The sequence below is a fragment of the Phaethon aethereus genome, assembly GCF_964289735.1.
Source record: "Phaethon aethereus genome assembly, chromosome: 4".
In the NCBI taxonomy this organism is placed as follows: domain Eukaryota; kingdom Metazoa; phylum Chordata; class Aves; order Phaethontiformes; family Phaethontidae; genus Phaethon; species Phaethon aethereus.
The window spans coordinates 72,829,405-72,847,142 of NC_138578.1; the positions used below are offsets into that span (position 1 = coordinate 72,829,405).

The 17,738-nt window shown below is 38.9% G+C and overlaps 1 protein-coding gene across 1 annotated transcript in view; it reads left to right on the top strand.

Moving 5' to 3' along the window:
• The window catches only part of SORCS2 (sortilin related VPS10 domain containing receptor 2), a gene marked incomplete at both ends in the record, with an annotated part of 569,250 nt that overhangs the window by 524,896 nt on the left and 26,616 nt on the right, over positions 1 to 17,738 (top strand). The window contains 5 exons of the mRNA XM_081999338.1: positions 9,966 to 10,086; positions 11,431 to 11,564; positions 12,170 to 12,298; positions 13,693 to 13,864; positions 17,282 to 17,468. Of these exons, the coding sequence (XP_081855464.1) occupies positions 9,966 to 10,086; positions 11,431 to 11,564; positions 12,170 to 12,298; positions 13,693 to 13,864; positions 17,282 to 17,468 (743 nt within the window). The remainder of the gene's footprint in view (positions 1 to 9,965; positions 10,087 to 11,430; positions 11,565 to 12,169; positions 12,299 to 13,692; positions 13,865 to 17,281; positions 17,469 to 17,738) is intronic.

The following is a 17,738-nucleotide window of genomic DNA, read 5'->3' on the forward strand; positions in this document are numbered from 1 at the left end:
CCATAACATTTTCATAACAGATTCAGAAGCATGGGAACGTGAAGCTTTCACTATCTTGCTAAAGCCCATATTTAATACATTTTAAGCACAGACCTGGAAATGTATTTGAATAAGAGGAACTGAAAGGTTAGCAATCCATGTGTTGTAAGGGTCTTTTATCACCGTGCCTCTATGTAAAGGAGGAGAGGAGAGAAAAAGGGTGATGTGACTTCTTTTATTCACATAGAGTCTTTGTGTAATTTTGAGCCCCTATCACTGAATGAATGCCTGCAGCTGTGGTGCTCTAACTTTTGTTTCAGGGAGACAGTTCCGATGTTGAGGTGCTGGAGCGTGTCCAGAGAAGGGCAACGAAGCTGGTGAGGGGGCTGGAGCACAAGTCTTCTGAGGAGCGGCTGAGGGAACTGGGGTTGTTTAGTCTGGAGAAGAGGAGGCTGAGAGGAGACCTTATCGCTCTCTACAACTACCTGAAAGGGGGTTGTGGCGACGAGGGTGTTGGTCTCTTCTCCCAAGTAACCAGTGATAGGAGGAGAAGAAGTAGCCTCAAGTTGTGCCAGGGGAGGTTTAGATTGGGTATTAGGAAAAATGTCTTGACTGAGAGGGTGGTCAGGCATTGGAACAGGCTGCCCAGGGAGGTGGTGGAGTCGCCATCTCTGGAAGTGTTCAAAAAACGTGTGGATGTGGCGCTTCAGGACATGGTTTAGGGGACATGGTGGTGCTGGATTAATGGTCTTAAAGGTCCTTTCCAACCTAGTGATTCTGTGATTTTAGTGTCTAGTTCTAATAAACAGGGATGATGAGGTAGACATTGGAAACTTTGGACAAGAATAAAATTGTTCAAATATTTTACTTAAATTTGGTGGGGCTTTGAACTCCATTTTGCTGTATTTTGCTTTCAGAATGAAGGTGCTACAATTTAGGTGACCATATGCTATTTACTCTGACTTCGCCAGGTGAAGTCTGAATGCAGAATTTTGTACCTGTAACAAAAGAGATCTGATTTTTACCTATGTGAGTAGAAAAAAAAATTATCTAAAGAATTAATGACATCATTTTCTAAGTATCCCAAATTAGTCTGATCTTTAAGTAAGATGACAGCAGAGAGCTGAATGGTGCAAAACTATTCTTTATAATGTCATATGTTTCCCCTTAAATTAATCCATTTTGTTCACTGTCTACCTTGTATTTACTTCTACATAAAGCATCAGGTTGGGCATTAAATCTGCAATTTTTTCCAAACAGCTTACACGTTAAAAGGTTGTTCTTGGACAGGAATGTACCAAATAGATAGAAAAAAATGTTGGCGGTAAATCACAAATATCATGGAGCCACTGAGCTTCTGGATAAAATGGGAACATGGTCATCCTGCTCCTCCCCAGCACTTCTCAGAACCTAAGCTTTCATTTCCATTCTTTTTTGCCAAAAGAGCTGAAACCAAGATGTTTTGGCATCAAAGAATGATTGGCAATTATGATTTGGGGGGGGGGGGCAGGAAACAATGAAAAAATGTATTTTGGTTCAATTTCAGCTAAATTGTTTCCTCCTCTCATTTGTCACTTTGGCAGCCAAACCTAAAAAAAAAAAAAAAAGAAAAACTACTCTTCTCTTTAGTGCATTAAGTATATGCATGTGTTTGTAGTTTAAGTCACTTAAATCATAAGTGTCTCAGCATATTTGCACATGATCTGTTGTGTACACAAGCACTGTTTAAATGCAGTTGCTTTGTATAGGCAGGTGTCTACTTTTGCACATGGAAGCATTCATCATTTCTCTAGTTACAGTTTAGGAAGGCCACTGAAAATCTGACCTATATTACGTTCTTTTGGGGAATTAGAAAAATATGTGGAATTATAATCTTGATGTATAACAGACTGCAGCTTGAATCTTACATTACTTTCATCCATTTTACTAGTATGAACCTTTTGACTTATCTAGTTTTTATTGATTTTACAATGGTGTAAAGGAAGCAAAGACAACTGTTAGCAGCAGCATGCAATGCTACAGGCTTGAGGAGGAGTGGCTGGAAAGCTGCCTGGTGGAAAAGGACCTGGGGGTATTGGTCAACCACCAACTGAATATGAGCCAGCAGTCTGCCCAGGTGGCCGTGAAGGTCAACAGCATCCTGGCCTGTATCAGAAATAGTGTGGCCAACAGGAGCAGGGAAGTGATTGTGCCCCTGTACTCGGCACTGGTGAGGCTGTACCTTGAATCCTGTGTTCAGTTTTGGGCCCCTCACTACAAGAAGGATGTTGAGGTGCTGGAGCGTGTCCAAAGAAGGGCAGCAAAGCTGGTGAGGGGTCTGGAGAACAAGCCTTATGAGGAGCGGCTGAGAGAACTGGGGTTGTTTAGTCTGGAGAAGAGGAGGCTGAGGGGAGACCTTATCGCTCTCTACAACTACCTGAAAGGGGGTTGTAGCAATGTGGGTGTTGGTCTCTTCTCCCAAGTAACTAGCGATAGAATGAGAGGAAACGGCCTCAAGTTGTGTCAGGGGAGTTTTAGATATTATTGGATATTAGGAACAATTTCTTCACTGAAAGGGTTGTCAAGCATTGGAACAGGCTGCCCAGGGAGGTGGTAGTGTCACTATCCCTGGAGGTATTTAAAAGGTGTGTAGACATGGCGCTTAAGTACATGGTTAGTGGTGGACTTGGCAGTGCTAGGTTAGTAGTTGGACGTGATAATCTTAAAGGTCTTTTCCAACCTAAACGATTCTATGTCTATAATGATTCATCTGTCATTTACTTTTTGAAAATGGTAGGCTTTAAATAGCACTGTAGACATAGTCATGGCTAACCTCTTCCAACCTATACCCCCTTGAAATTCTTTCCTTAATAATGTTACTGCTTCTGTGAGTTACGGAGAATGCTACCTGTTGGCAGTGGCTACTCTAGAGATAAATGCATCCTTCCATGCCACGACCTCATCACTTTACTCCCTCAACTTGGTAATTTCTTTACAGATTTTGGCATGGAGAGGTCATGTGTCTTGCTGTATGTTCAAAGGTACTGTAATAATATGAATTACAACAGGCAAAAAAAAGAAGATTGTCACATTTATTTGCTTTTTCAGTTATATTGTCATCATTTGTAGTAAAGGTCTAAGTGAAGCTAAGGACTCAGCTCTTTGCTTGACAAAGAAAATTGACAGGAAACTTCTAACATGCTATTCCTTCTAGGCAAAAGACAGCTGAGGAAGTTGCTGCTGATTTAATGTAAATGGCCTCTGATATCTAATGAACCTTAAGGTGGATTAAGTATTCAATCTGAAATTGCAATTGTGTTATAAAAATAATCAGGGATGTGTGACAGTTTAAAAAAATATTTTAACAGTACAGTAGGTTCACTGACAATTGTGATTGCTACTACAGCAATTGTGATTTACTACAGGAGAGGAAGCCTTATGTGGGAACGAGATCTAAATACCACTTTTTAGTATAGCTCTGTGACTGTTTCCATTTAAATTAATACTTTCCAAAAGACAGACTGAAAGTTGTTAAAATAATTAACTAGCATCTCTGGGTGTCTGGTTTCCTTTCCCAGCTTGATCACATGCTCACTGTTGGATTTTGAGGTTTAGATCCACAAAGAATTTCAGGTACCTACCTTTTTGCACATGCTTGGACATCTTTGTTTGGGTGCTATGCAGAAGAAAGTAGATGTTATTAACCAAGATAGAGACACTGAGATTGCCCACATCACCTATGTATGAGGTCCTCAACCCACTCTGATTCAAACCCTAGGTTTTATTGTCGGTAGTTTTATACAATTGAAGGCTCTCCCAAAACACTAGAGGTCCTGTTCCACCTTCAGCTGGCATGCCAAGCTAGCAGAGTGTGTCAACAGGGCAGTACAGGACTGTGCAGACAAATTCTGCTACCTTGGCAGCATGCTGTGTTGAACGTCACATTTGATGACAAAATCACGTAGAGGAGAGCAAAAGCCAGCGTGGCACTTGGGAGATTAAAGCAGTATGTCTAGAATGAGAGAGGGATCTGATTTCAGACAAAAGTAGCTATGCGTCACGCAGTTGTCATCACTAGTCCTCAGTACGATTGCAAAACTTGGGCAATTTAAGTTGCTATGTTAAACATCTGAATAAATTCCACATGTGCTGTCTTCGTGACCTTGGTGGGATAGTACAGTGGGATCACTTCCACCACTCTGAGGTCTTCGAGTGTTCTTGGATATTCATCAGTAAAGCAAAACTGTTGCAGGTTCAACTGTGCTCCTTTCCATATCTGATGGGTATATAAGACATCAGACTGCTCAAAACCATTTTCTTTGTCCAAAGACAATGTGGCTAACAGCTCAAAGGTAAACCACCGTAATACTACAAGAAGTTACTCAAGGCATGTCTTAATTTATATAACATTATGTCCATGATATGGGACACTATAGCTAAAATCTGTCTGCTCTGATAAAGAATATTTTGATACTGTGAAACCTTATGAACAAAGTCCTGAAGAACAGAGCAGAAAAGCTGAAAAGGAAGGCAAGTGTAGTGGTTATAAAAAGATGTCTGTGACACCTGCGATGAGCAGCGTGTTGTCAAAATCAGGTTCATTTCTCCTGAATGAAGCCATGGAAGCTAAATGTTTACCTGGTAAGTCTCTGGGAGTCTCCAGCATCAGCACCATCACAACTTCAGTCAGGTGGTTTGCAAGTGACACAGACAGCAGGCGATACAGCTATTGCTGTTCATCTGAACTAAGAACATCTATTGAGTAGATGCTGTTTTCTACTGAATAGAAACATGAATTTACTGGAAGAGATTATCATTGCATATAATTTCTGTTAAATGAGCTCCCCCTGATTATGAGCCTTATCAGGAACAGAAATAACCAGCAATCCTCCAGCAAATAGTTTAAATGAGTTAGCTTAAAAACTGCATTAAACTGTCTTAGCTATCAAATGATGCAATCAAATTAAAAAATTATGTGCTCATAAATGAACTAGGAACAAATCTACAAAGTTGTTATGGCAACTGAAGCACTGAAGTTAAAATTATGGATCCTGAATTCTTGCAAATAAAAGTAAATGTATTTCCAAGGTAATTGGAATTTCTTTCAAAAATTATTTATCACAGCATTACCTTTCATAGTTTCAACAGAATTGATTTGATGGCTTTCTAATGAAATATAATTAATCAAGAGGAAGTTTTTAGTAGCTTATGTATTACTATCATCTTGATATTTAACTTCTAATCATCAGTTACACTTGCTGCACTGTTCCAGTATTTTCCATTCATATGATTTTATTGAACATATATATTTTGCACCTGAGCAATTAGATTGTGATTGCTATTATGTATTACTTTATTGTAGCTCATGTTTTTGTCTAATTCATTGAATCCTACTTAATACATGCCTTCTTTTTTACTTTGGAAAACTACTTCTTTTTTATTCTAGTGATATTTGGCAATACATTTAAGTGGGCCCTTCTGATGTGTCTGCAAAACCCTGTCCTCAACAGGGCAACAAGCAGCAACAGTATTAATAATCATGAGGTTATGTTTTCAAACAGTTTGCTAAGCTGGGTGCACGTGACGTGCTGGATTCCTTAGGAAATTTGCCCCAGGGATTCCAAAGCTGTATAGCTGCATTTTTCATGGGATTTGTGGCTGTGCTGAGACACTTAGATGAATCTTAGGAAGGGCAGTTACTGTGCTCTGTCAGAACATGGTTTTCAGTCTGTAGAATCAGAACAGCCATAATTTTTTTTTTTGCAAGATGCTGGACCAACAGGAAGAAAGGTTACTTATTTCTTCTGCTAAAAAATCCAAGGACAAGAGGCTTATATTTCACCCATTGAAGCACTGCCTTTGTTGTATAAACATATAGTTTACACATAGCTTCCATATTCTTCTAGTAGAATTTGCATAATTTCTAGAATAATTTCTGCAATTTTAATAAAATTGTAGGGTGTGGGTCTGGGCAATATTTCAGAAGTTTATCTTGGCTAGCTCTAACCTAATTTCACTAATTTCTCACTCCAGTGAGGGAGAATAAAACAACCTCCATAGCTTGTACCATTACCATTACAGAATCACAGGATGTTTGAGTTTGGAAGGAACCTCTGGAGGTCAAAACCCCCTGCTCAGGCAGGGCTGCCTAGAGCCAGTCACCCAGGACTGTGTCTGGATGGATTTGAGTATTGCCAAGGATGGAGACTCTACAACCTCCCTGGGCAACCTGTGTCAGTGCTCAGTCATCCTCACAGTAAAAAAAGTATTTCCTGATGTTCAGAGGGAACCTCCTGTGTTTCAGTTTGTGCCCATTGCCTCTGGTCCTGTCCCTGTCACCGGGCACCATGGAAAATGGCCTGGCTCCATCCTCTTTGCACTCTTCAAGTATTTCTCTTCATTCATGAGGCCCTCCTGAGCCTTCTCTTCTCCAGCTTGAACAGTCCCAGCTCTCTCAGCCTTTCTTCATAAGAGAGATGCTCCTGTCCCTTCATCATCTTTGTGGTCCTTTGTTGGACTCCCTCCAGTATGTCCATGTCTCTCTTGTACTAAAGAGTCCAGAATTGGACACAGTACTCCAGGTGTGGCCTCACCAGTGCTTAGGAGAAGGAATTAGAGAATTGTGCAGCTATATTTTTTAAGTTTATTGATCTTTGTCCTTCCTCTATTTTGCCCTTTCTCCATGTCTCTTTGGAGACAACTCTTCAGTCTATAACAAGACTCTGAAGACATTTTGTTGTACTTCTCAGCTTTATCTTTTCCAGAGAAAAAACCAATTCTTTCAATCCTTTTTCACTGGTTACATTTTCTAAGCAGCTTATGAGTCATCCTTGCCCCTCTTCAAATTAATTTTTAATGGGTGTGTAAATATGCATATAACATCCAAAATTAGACACCATATTCTTCCAGAGGCTCCACCAGTGCCAAGTTTATCAAAATAATTGCCTCCATGTTTTCCATTTTCCAGTTCTGAATACAACCTAGAATTAGTCATTCTTCTTTTGCAGCAACATTGCATTCTTGTTTTAATTCCCCAGAATTCCCCAAGCCTTTCTTCGATATTTGAAAGTTATTCTCCAGTTTGGTTTTGCGGCTTTCTTGTGTTTGGTTTTTTTTTTCTTTTTTTTCTTTTTTTTTTTTTCTGTAGGAGTACTTTTTGCAATTGGTTTTGAAGTATTTCATCATGGTGATTTCTGACCATTGCTTGCATCAGTCAGTGCCTGGCCCCTTCCTTCTTCTTCCTTCTTTTATCCACAGAATTTTGTGTGTGTTTGTTATTTGGACACATGGGTGTTAATGAAAATATTGACTGTGGACCCGTCATATCTTTGCAATACGTATCTCAAAATATTTCCCTGTTTGATAACTACTTTTTGAAAATGGATTCTCCTAATTGGATACGTATTCCTATTCCTCATTACAATGATTTTATCTGCACCGATGTTTTCTTTTTTACATTGAGACAATGTCAGCTAGAACTGTGTACCAGTTTTAATAAAGGTCAAAAGATGCTACATTTTCTCCTTTCCTTTATCCCCTAAGCCAGTTACCCCGTAAAAGAAGGAAATTGCATTAATTTGACATGATTTGGTTTTGACAAATCCATGGTGGCTATTTGTTATTGTTTTAATTATCTCCAAGGTGCTTATAAGCGGATAGCTTAATAATTTGTTTGGTATCTTTGTGGATGTCAAAATTAATTCTATAACTCCCTGGGCTCTGTTTTGTTGGTTTATATATACACACCTATATATGTATGTGTGTACATATATAGGTGAAACGTTTCCCTTTCCATAGTCATCTGGAATGATAATCCTCTCTGAGGTCTCAAAGATGATTATTAGTAGTTCAGAGATTGTGTTTTATACTTTCAGAAGAACTTCATTATTCTGTTCTGCACTGAACTCAAACCACCATCTCCTTTCTTCTCCTTTCCTGACTAATCTGCCTGAGATAGCTAACATGAATGAAGAAAATTTAATTTGTTCCGTAGTTTCTTGAGGCAGGAGTGAAGCTTTGACAGGACTTGGCTCCTTGCACTTGAACATATTTGTTGATAAATGAGTTAATAAAAGAAATGTAACCTATTTGTAAAGCTTTGTGGTGTCTAAAGAAGCATTCACTGAGGTAGGTAGCAGCATAAGCACACAGTGAAGTCTGCCTTATGTTAGTACCTTGTGTGGAGAAAAAAAGATTTAAAAATAAAAAGGTACAGGTATTTAGCATGCAAAAGACACTTCATGCCTGTCAGCAAAGCCAGTCATATTGAAGTAGGCATTGTGGAAAAAGCATGAGACCACCTAAGTAGCCACTTTATTGCATATGTAACTACAAGTGAATAAGATTATATGGTGACAGCAGCTCTCATGATCCAGCTGAACCAGAAAAAGGAACCAAACCTGTAGGTCTTCATGCAAGACAGTCTTCCTGCTGAGCGAAATGGGACCACACACCTATGTGTACATATAGCCAATGGACCAAGCCACATTTTTTAGTTTTTGTGTATTGTTCCTACTTCTGAGCCATGGGTAGATTGAAAAGGAAAGAAAGGTAGATGATCCAAGTCCTTTAATCTCGGAGTCTTACTAAGAAAAGGGTAAGACATACAAACTAAATGCACATGTTTCTGTTTAATTAAGTGCACTTCTGATGGTGAAGTTTCCTGTGAGCATGGATTGTTTGGTCATTATAATATGGGCAGTATGGGCAGTAATCTATAGGTACCTACATCTCTGTGCTATGGCTGAGAAGCAAAGACATTAGAAAGGAAAGGGGGAAATCACTGCACACCCTTAGTCTCTGCAACAATTTTGTAGACTTCAGAGCTCTACATCCATCTATCAGGGAGGAGGCTTAGTGTGATGATGTTGCCTCTGTGCTGCAGAAAATCCACCATTTCCTCACTTCTGGTCTACCCTAGTTCCACTTTGAACCTGGTATTCAGGACAAGAGAAATAACTGTGCACAGCAGAATGCTTTTAGCAAAACTGTACCATTCCTGCTGTGTCTGGATTTGGACAAAACTGAGGGCAAAACAAAAGGAATGAATTAGTTTGAAGAATGCTATTAAAGCTTGGAATATGAACTCTGTGCAATATGAACTGCACAGAAATTGTTGGCTTCAGACTCAACCTTAAATTCTTTGGCAAGTAAGCCACATAAGCCTGATACAAACCACAAATACATTTGACTTTTACCCAGATAGAGTCTTTATCCTTTCTAATTTGTTGCTGGATGTCATACTTACCCATTTTGTTTTGGAAATAAATATTCTGACTTTGAAAATAGTGGCTGCTTTGAAAGTGCAGCTTCATTTTTAAAGCAATGAGATTTCCGTGGTGGTTTTTTTGGTTTTTTGGGTTTTTTTTCCAAAAGAAATCTGCAGTTTGTCGGAGGTTTTTGTTATATATTGGACTATCTGAAATGGAGACTGAGAGTTCTTCAGCGCAATGTGTAGATTCAGTGTATTCCTTAGAAGTGAGCACAGTTTCATCATACTGCTGTGAGTTTGAACAATAGCAAATTGCCATCTGAAATCTGTAGAAGTTAAGAAAAAACCCCCACAAAAACTGAAGAAATTGCACCATAATCATAAGGAATGAGTGACAGAGCTGGAACTTGAACCCGGTGATCCTGGGTTCTGCCCCCTCATATGAGCTCCCTGTCAAAAAATGTTTCATATAATGAGATAATAGACAAAAATGTTGGGTTCCAAATTACAAAAGGTAGTAGAGTTTCATTTAAGTTTCCTGATAGTTTGCTGAGGAAAGAAAAAATCTCTAATCTATGAGTTATATTTTTTCATTGTAGAGGTCCATAGACAATTAGCAAGTGTTTTCTAACTAGACATGTTGTATATAAAGAGGAATAAGGGGAAGAAAAATTAACCAGAGACCTTTATGTAGGAAACCATGTCCATGGGAAGGAAAAGATAGAACTGAAAATTTGAATCTCAGATGTATGGTATTTCTTTCCAGTAAGATCTTACTTTTTATCTTTTTGTTCAGTGTCTTTGGACATATTAGCTACCGTTCAGACTGGGAACTGGTGAAGGTGGATTTCAGACCATCCTTCCCTCGGGAGTGCACTGATGATGACTATGAATCTTGGGAGCTCACAAATCTACAGGTATTCATGGTCTTATGTTAACGGCCACAAGTTTTGCGTAGCTTTCAGATTGGTGTAGAACTGTGTGCTAGGAAAACGTTTCCAAATAGAATTTGGATGCTACATCCCCAGCTTTGATCCCCTTATATTGGTATTTGCTGATTTTAGAATAGTTTAAAAATGGAGGAGGATTTTGTGTTCCCTTTGGTTGTGTGATCTGTGTCCCGGGAAGGGCAGAAGTATATCTGATGGTCTGCCATAATAATAGGTGGTCCTGCTGGATTGTGAAGCGTATACCATAAACTAAAGTGTGCAACATTGATTGAAGCAATTTAAACATGCAGTCATATGTTCTGCCAACTTCCTGACCACATACTGTACTCATACATAAATTGCCCTAAGTAAAGCCCATTCCAGAAGTAATTTAGGGTCTCAGTGGACCGATCATATAATGAAGTCCAGTTGTTTTGGGCAATACCATTTCTGCAGTAATGCATTAAGGCTGTGCTAATCCTGGTTCTCTGGCCAAATCCAATTTTGGGAAGCTACATTCTCTATACAGTGTATTGATTAAAGAGACCAGTGTATGGGTTTTTTTTACATTAAATGGAATATGTCATATTTATTCACAATAATTTTGATTATTATGTTTGTGCTTCTTCCAGTACATTTGTTCTATCGCTCTGTGCAGGGTTGGGTGGTGGGTTTTTTTGCATACTACTCTGTGTTATTCCAGCTCTTCATCTCTCACTTGCTAATACTCATGCCTAATTTTATACTTCTTGTTTGGTAATGCTGTGTATTTACTAAGAATGTTATGCAGATCTGAGCCTAAAAAATAACAGTATCTTGGGATATTGGCATTGAAATGTCTTTCAGGAATTAGAAACTACCAAAATGACTTTGACAGAGTACCTGCAGCTGCCCAGTTACCAATGGAGTGTGTTCAAAGAGTCTTAATTCTATCTATGTCCACATGGTTGGTGCTTCATGTTGACCACTGAAACATGGCAGTGAATTAGATAGAACTTCAGCCAGCTGCATCCACACTGAATTTTTAAATGGCCAGTTGTAGGGTTGTGCCTAGATTGTGCACACGTGAAACATGGGTTAAATTGCACTTGAAATTTTCATGTACATCTTTGGATTTGTGCCCTGAAATGTAGTGTATGTTACAACTCCGTAATGGCCCATTAGTGGATGGCAGTGGCTATGAGAGCTTTGTATACTATACATTTAAATATGAAAGTGTTGATACAAGTTTATAGTCTTGGCAGCAAGACCAGCCTTTCTCACGACAGTGTAAGTTCACGTCTGTGTGGTGTAGGTTACGGTGTGCAATAAGTCTGGTACTTTGATATTCAGGGTGATCGTTGCATCATGGGCCAGCAGAGGAGCTTTCGGAAGAGGAAGATTTCATCGTGGTGCATTAAAGGGAGAAGTTTCACATCAGCTCTCACATCCAAAGTTTGTGAATGTGTGAACTCTGATTTCTTATGGTGAGTCTATCTGTGGACCTTTTGATTGATTGCTAGTAAATAGTTACTTAGAGTTTTAGCTGGGTTTATTTTCCTCTTTTTGCCCCTCTCCCCACATAGCCATGTATACACAAATAGGTAACGTGTAATTTGAATAAAGGGTTGCTTTTGTTTTTGCTCTTGTTTAAAAACATTGCCATGTTTTAAGTATTTGTTTCACATGACTGAACAAATCCTGCTGTTTTTCTCTATTGATCAAGACTTGAAAAATGACCATTGGATTGATTTATAAGGCAAGCAAACCCCTTCTGTTTGCAAATGAAGCAAAAAACTGGAAGAAATGTGTTGGTCTGAGTGGCAAAGGAAACCTTTTAAAAATCTAAGCTACCAAGAGAGTTAATTTTGCAGAACTGACAAAGTAATTACAACCAGCTTTTCCCCCAGGTATACAGTACTCCCACTGAAATTAGACTTAGAAGAGAAGTGGCTTCATCAACTTGTATGTTCAGCTGGTAGAATAATATTTTTTAAATCTTTTTACTCTTAAAAAAGTAGTTTCATCCACCCCAAATTAGACTGCTGAATGAAGTTGTGATAGTAACACACTTGATGTTGATGTTTTTCAGTGATTATGGGTTTGAGCGCTCTGCATCTCTGAAGTCAGAGACTAGCAAATGCTTTGCTGACTTTTGGTTTAACCCAGAAGCACCTCCTGAAGACTGCATGCTGGGGCAGGCATACACCAGCAGCACTGGGTAAGCTGATTTTTTGTTCGACTGGCTTGCAGAGGCTTCCAAAGTGGGGCAGAGCAATCCAACCAAGGGCCACAAAAGTGGTTTTAAGGAAATGTAAATAAAGCAAACTGTAAAAAAAAATGGGAAATGCAAAAGTTCTGACTCTGACTTGGAGCATATGCAAAAGCTTCCTACAGACTAATGAAAGAGAAATGTTACTTTACGTGTTCACAGCAGTTCAAAAACTAACCCATTTGAGAAGAGGGAGAGCTGTCTTGTTCCCAGTAATTTTTTTTTTTATTTTGTAACTGCATTTTGTAAGCATTGCTATACTTCTGATAAGCATGTCCATTCAAAAACTTTTTTTTTTTTTTTTAGCCCATTGCTTGAGTTCAGACCAGTTTCCAGTTTAAGTCCAATGAATTACTCTGAGGAGCCAGTAACATCTCACAGAACTTCTCATTCTCTCCCTTCCATAGGGGTAGGAGTTTTGTGGAGAATAGATTCTTTTCCTGACCATATGGGACACTGAGAATCAAAGGAAAGCTTTAGTAACTGTAAACAATACCACATAGAATGTACACTACAATGTAGTCTGACGTCTGTGCTGAGAATAACTTGCAGCTGGCATCTATTCTGGCTTATCATAACATCATCTCTGTCAGTTGTGGAGATGAGAACCAAACGATGAAACATCGAATCTGGCAATAGAATCATGGTCTCTGTGTATATTTGCCTTACCAAGGAAAATGATGCCTTTTGGGTTGTGGCTGACAGCTGTGATATACAAAATAGGAATTCAAGAGAGTGAAATCTGATTCCAATTTTAAAGGATGTTTAAAAATAACATACCTGAGTGAAACTGATCTGTAAGTAATTACTGTAAACATCCAAGTATTTCATTATTAGTTCTTTAAAAGTGTTAGGCTTTTCACTCTTTTTTGTTAAATAAATGCTTTAAGTACTTTAAGAAATGCATAGATTTGAGAACAGCAGATAAGCAATTGGTTCTGGGTTAATGTGGAAGTTGCTTGATTTAATTTCTTGTGATCTTTGGGGTTTGAACCAAGACCTCTAGAGCATTGAAGATGTTGAACACTAGGAAAGGATATGGCAGAGACGACAGCAGACTATCTAGCTCCTGGAGGTCTGGTCAGGCACGTTTCTAAATTTGAAAAGGCAGATTCTTCCAATGCATACAAGTGAAATCCTCATTGTGCTCCACACTCTTTCTTCAACAGGTTTTACTCACTAAAGACACTGTCCGTCATCGAAGTGTTTGCATCATGACTTGGTTTTGACCATGAAGCCAAGGAATATTCATTGGTTATCATCACACTTGCATTCAGTGCCTCTGATGGCATTCTCCTTGCTCACCTCCAATTCATTGTGCTCGCTGCTTACTGTTTTTGCAGGTACAGGAAAGTTGTTTCTAATGTGTGTGAAGGTGGCATAGACCTGCAGCAGAACTTAGCACAGCATATGTGTCCATTGATTGCTCCCAAGGGACTTCAGATCAGCATCAGAGAAGAAAGCCTGGCTGTTAAGCCTGGGGAAGACATCACATTCATCGTCAGGCAAGAGCAGGTAGTAATGAATATTGGCTTTATGAAAGTTTCCTCCCTATTTTTACAGTTCCTTTCTCTCCTACCTATTTGACTGCTGTATGAGATTAAGTTGTGCTTGAGACAAATGACTCTAAATATTGAAACTTCTGTTTTCAAGTGTATCAGACAATCCAGTAAGCTCAGTGAACCACCAAGTTCTGTCCACAGAATGGGATTTGTCTCCTCAGCAGCATGGTCAGTCATGATTCCTTAAAGGTATCGGCTTCTTTGAAAATCAAAGGAACTAAATTACCAAAGTCTTCTTGGAGTGAAAATTTCAACTGCTGTATCAGAGAAGAACAGAAATGCAGAGAACGTTTACTATTCTGGTTTTGAGAATCTGCCTTTCAGAAAGGAATCAGGCAAAGCTTTACAGAAATCAGCAAACGCACAGCGTGAGAATGTTTATTATATATTAGTTGTGTTGCCAAAAGTACGTTTTTTTTTTTCTTTTTATTGAGAGAGGCAATTCCCTAAGGCCCTGACCAACAGCAGCAAGTAACTTTTGGATGAATTGTTTGCCATGGGTATCTTTCTTAATGCTTGCTTTTTAGCATTAGGCTCTAACTGTTATGCTCAGGTTACTGGAGTACTGTACTTAGTGACTAACCCCACTGATTTGCAAGAAGACAGTTCGCACATTTTGGCAAACCTGTGTGATATAAATTGGGCGCTTGGGATTTATTTCTGTAATGGAATGAAGAAGGTTACGTGCAGAACACCGGGCTGCTTAATGCTTTGCAGGCTCTGTCCCCCAGTGCTTGCAATGCCCCAATAGCTGTGTGGCAAGTTAATGCTGCCTTCTCTTTTTATTATTTGTTTGGAAATGTTTATTATAAGAATAGAGCATTTGGTAGCAATTTGGACTCAAACGATTTTGATTGGCAGTTTGATTTTTCTCCTACTATGTAGATTCTGAAGCTTACATGAATCTCTGTGGAAATATCTGAAATATTTAAAACTATTCAAAAACCTTCAGAAGTCAGGGATCTTGAAGGGAATCCTGTGTTGTATTTTCTGATTAAGTCTTTGCTCAGTACATTGACCTGGAAGGCAGATTTAGAAGAAATGTAACAGTTTGCTGCCCCCTATGGCTAAGAATAATATTTATACTCTAATGTCCTGAGCGTTACTTAGGATTTAATCTATACAACAAAGTCTAATGGGAATTCATAGCAATTGCTGAGTTTAAGAAACAGCTCTATTAGGATAAACCAAAATGTACCACTTTCTCTGCTGAACAAAATTAATTTATTAGTTTATGTGAATGCATGTTACTAGGTGCAGGAATGCCAGACATCAGGGAGTAAAGAAACCAGGCTTTGGGTATGTTTGGGCAGTTTGCAAGTAACCTTAGGAATAAGAATAATTTATAATTATAATTATTTTTTCCCAATTTCTGTTGTCTGAATATATGGATAAATAATGTCACGACAATCATCTATTTTGCATGGAAAGGGAAGCCCCAATTCCTTTTAAATTTAGTTGCCTTTTCCCTGTGTGACACTTGTTATCTTTCTACGGCTCTCTGTCTTTCATGGCCAGGGAAACAGAAGTACCTTGGTGTTTTGAAGACAGCACTCTCATATTTACACTAGAGAAGCTATTAGAATAAAACATTGAGAAGCTTGCATCTACTGGCTTTCAACACTGGTTTCTGTCTCACCTGGAAAAAATATGCATGTATATACTTGTATATGCATGTATATATAGGATAAGAAAGAAGAACAAGAACTGTTTGCAAGCTAATGTCGTCTAAAGAGATTCCACTTACTGGCACATCGCTTGCAAGAAGATGTCTCTTTTGCTTTAAACTTTAATAACATATTGTCTCCTCTGCCAAATTCTGCCCGTCTGATGTCAAAAGAAAGATGTTATTTGGAAAAAAATATTCACAGTGAAGAAGCTTTCAAGGTCCTTTATGTGTGTTGAAATATGGTGTCTAGTTATTTGATAACCCTGCAGGTTCCTTATTATGGGTATTCTTTTACATTATAAGCAGTGCTCTTTCATCTGCTAAAACATGGAAGAAAATCAACCAAACTGCAAAATTATAAAAGGAGGAAATAATAGTATGTTTTCCTTCCCTTTGTAATGCCAGGGTACGTAAGTTCTAGGCTTTGTTACCTCCTTTGATTTTACATTAGTGCTGCCTTTTAGATTTTGATATAAACCAATTTCAGAGAGTGCCTTATGGAGAAGTGAAGTGATTTTTGAATACTTCGGTGGGTGTCAGTCCTGCTCTGCTCTATGGCCATTCAGGTTGCCCAGCTAGCATATGGATGTATATATTCTTTTCCTAGAGGCATTGAAAATTTTTAAATCTGTGTTTTCATAATACAGAGGATTTTCTACCAAGCCTGGCCCCGCAGTCTGTTTTAACTGCATGACTGTGAAGGCCGTGTACTGTGGCAAGCGGGCAGGAACATATTGCTGAAGACCGAGGAAGAAGGGCAGCTCGCTAAGGCTGTGCTGCCCGTAGTATTGAGAAAGTATTGCTGTTCACAGCTACCATGAATTTTTCTTTGACTCCATCCACATCACCAGTCCATGTAGAACAGGCCTGACTTCTCTCCTCAGCACCCACACCATGATAACATGAATGATGGGCATATGTTTGTCCTCTCACAGTAGTATCAGTCTTGCAGTATTTTAGGCCTGTGTTTAGGAAGACAGTGTCATTTAAAGGAGCACTTAGCAGAAGTACAATGAATTATAAATTCTGTGAAATGTTTGACATGACAGAATTATTTGGCTGGACTTTTAAACCTTTTCCCAAACTCAGCTCAATAATCTGCTTCATTAAGTGTGCATCTAATTTTGCCATAGAGCATGTTAGTTCTAGACATGCTGGTAGCTCTCTATGATGCAATACAACTCTGTGAAGATCCCAGCTTGGATCTTGAAGGCCATATAGTTGACACTCAGAGGGTGTGGTTAGAAGGTGCTGTGAAGAAGGTCTGAACCAATTAATTTTGCTTTATAATTGCATAGGCTAGAAGTTCACTGGATGAGTGGTAATTCGCTAAACTAACAATATTCATGTTGTTTGCAATCATATGGGCATCGCTTCAGAACTTGGGGCTCCTCTGCACTGTTATGTTAGTGTCCAGCTGCATTAAGACAAGAGTGATGGTTTCTGTGTCATACAGCTTGGTTAGTGGTCTAGGATGTCTTCATTTCGGGTAGTACCTTACTGTGGAAATTTAGCTTTATGTCTATCAATGCACACAACATCTGTTGCACTAAAGTCATGATTTTACTGCAGCTATTGCAATTGAGTCAAAATATCTGGCTGGGGCTGGTCATGCTGTTGTGATTCAGGAAATGGTTGTAATAGTGTCCTGTCTATTTTGGTTTTAGCAATTTAAAATATTTTTGATATATTTTCCTTTAGGGTGATATATTGAATACCAAATACCAGGTAGATCTTGGAGATGGCTTTAAGGCAATATATGTGAACCTTACGATGACTGGAGAACCCATCCGTCACCGCTATGAGAATCCTGGGATTTACCGTGTCTCCGTGAAGGCTGAGAATGTGGCTGGCCATGATGAGGCTGTGATGTTCGTCCAAGTCAACTGTAAATTAGCTCTTTGGTTTTCTTACTTTTGCTGCTGTCTAAAAACCTCATGACAACAATGAGGAAAATTACTAGCCACAATTAGGAAATATACGTATTTTTTTCCATAACCTCACGCAGTCTTGCAGTGCTGTACATTGTTAATGCAGAGGCTTGTAAACCTCATGTATTAGGAGGTCAGAGTTAGTTCTGTTTGGATTTAGGAGAAGGATGGTGTATTAATCTTTTAAATAGCAAGCCTCAGTTCACATCTCAGGCTTGATCCATCTT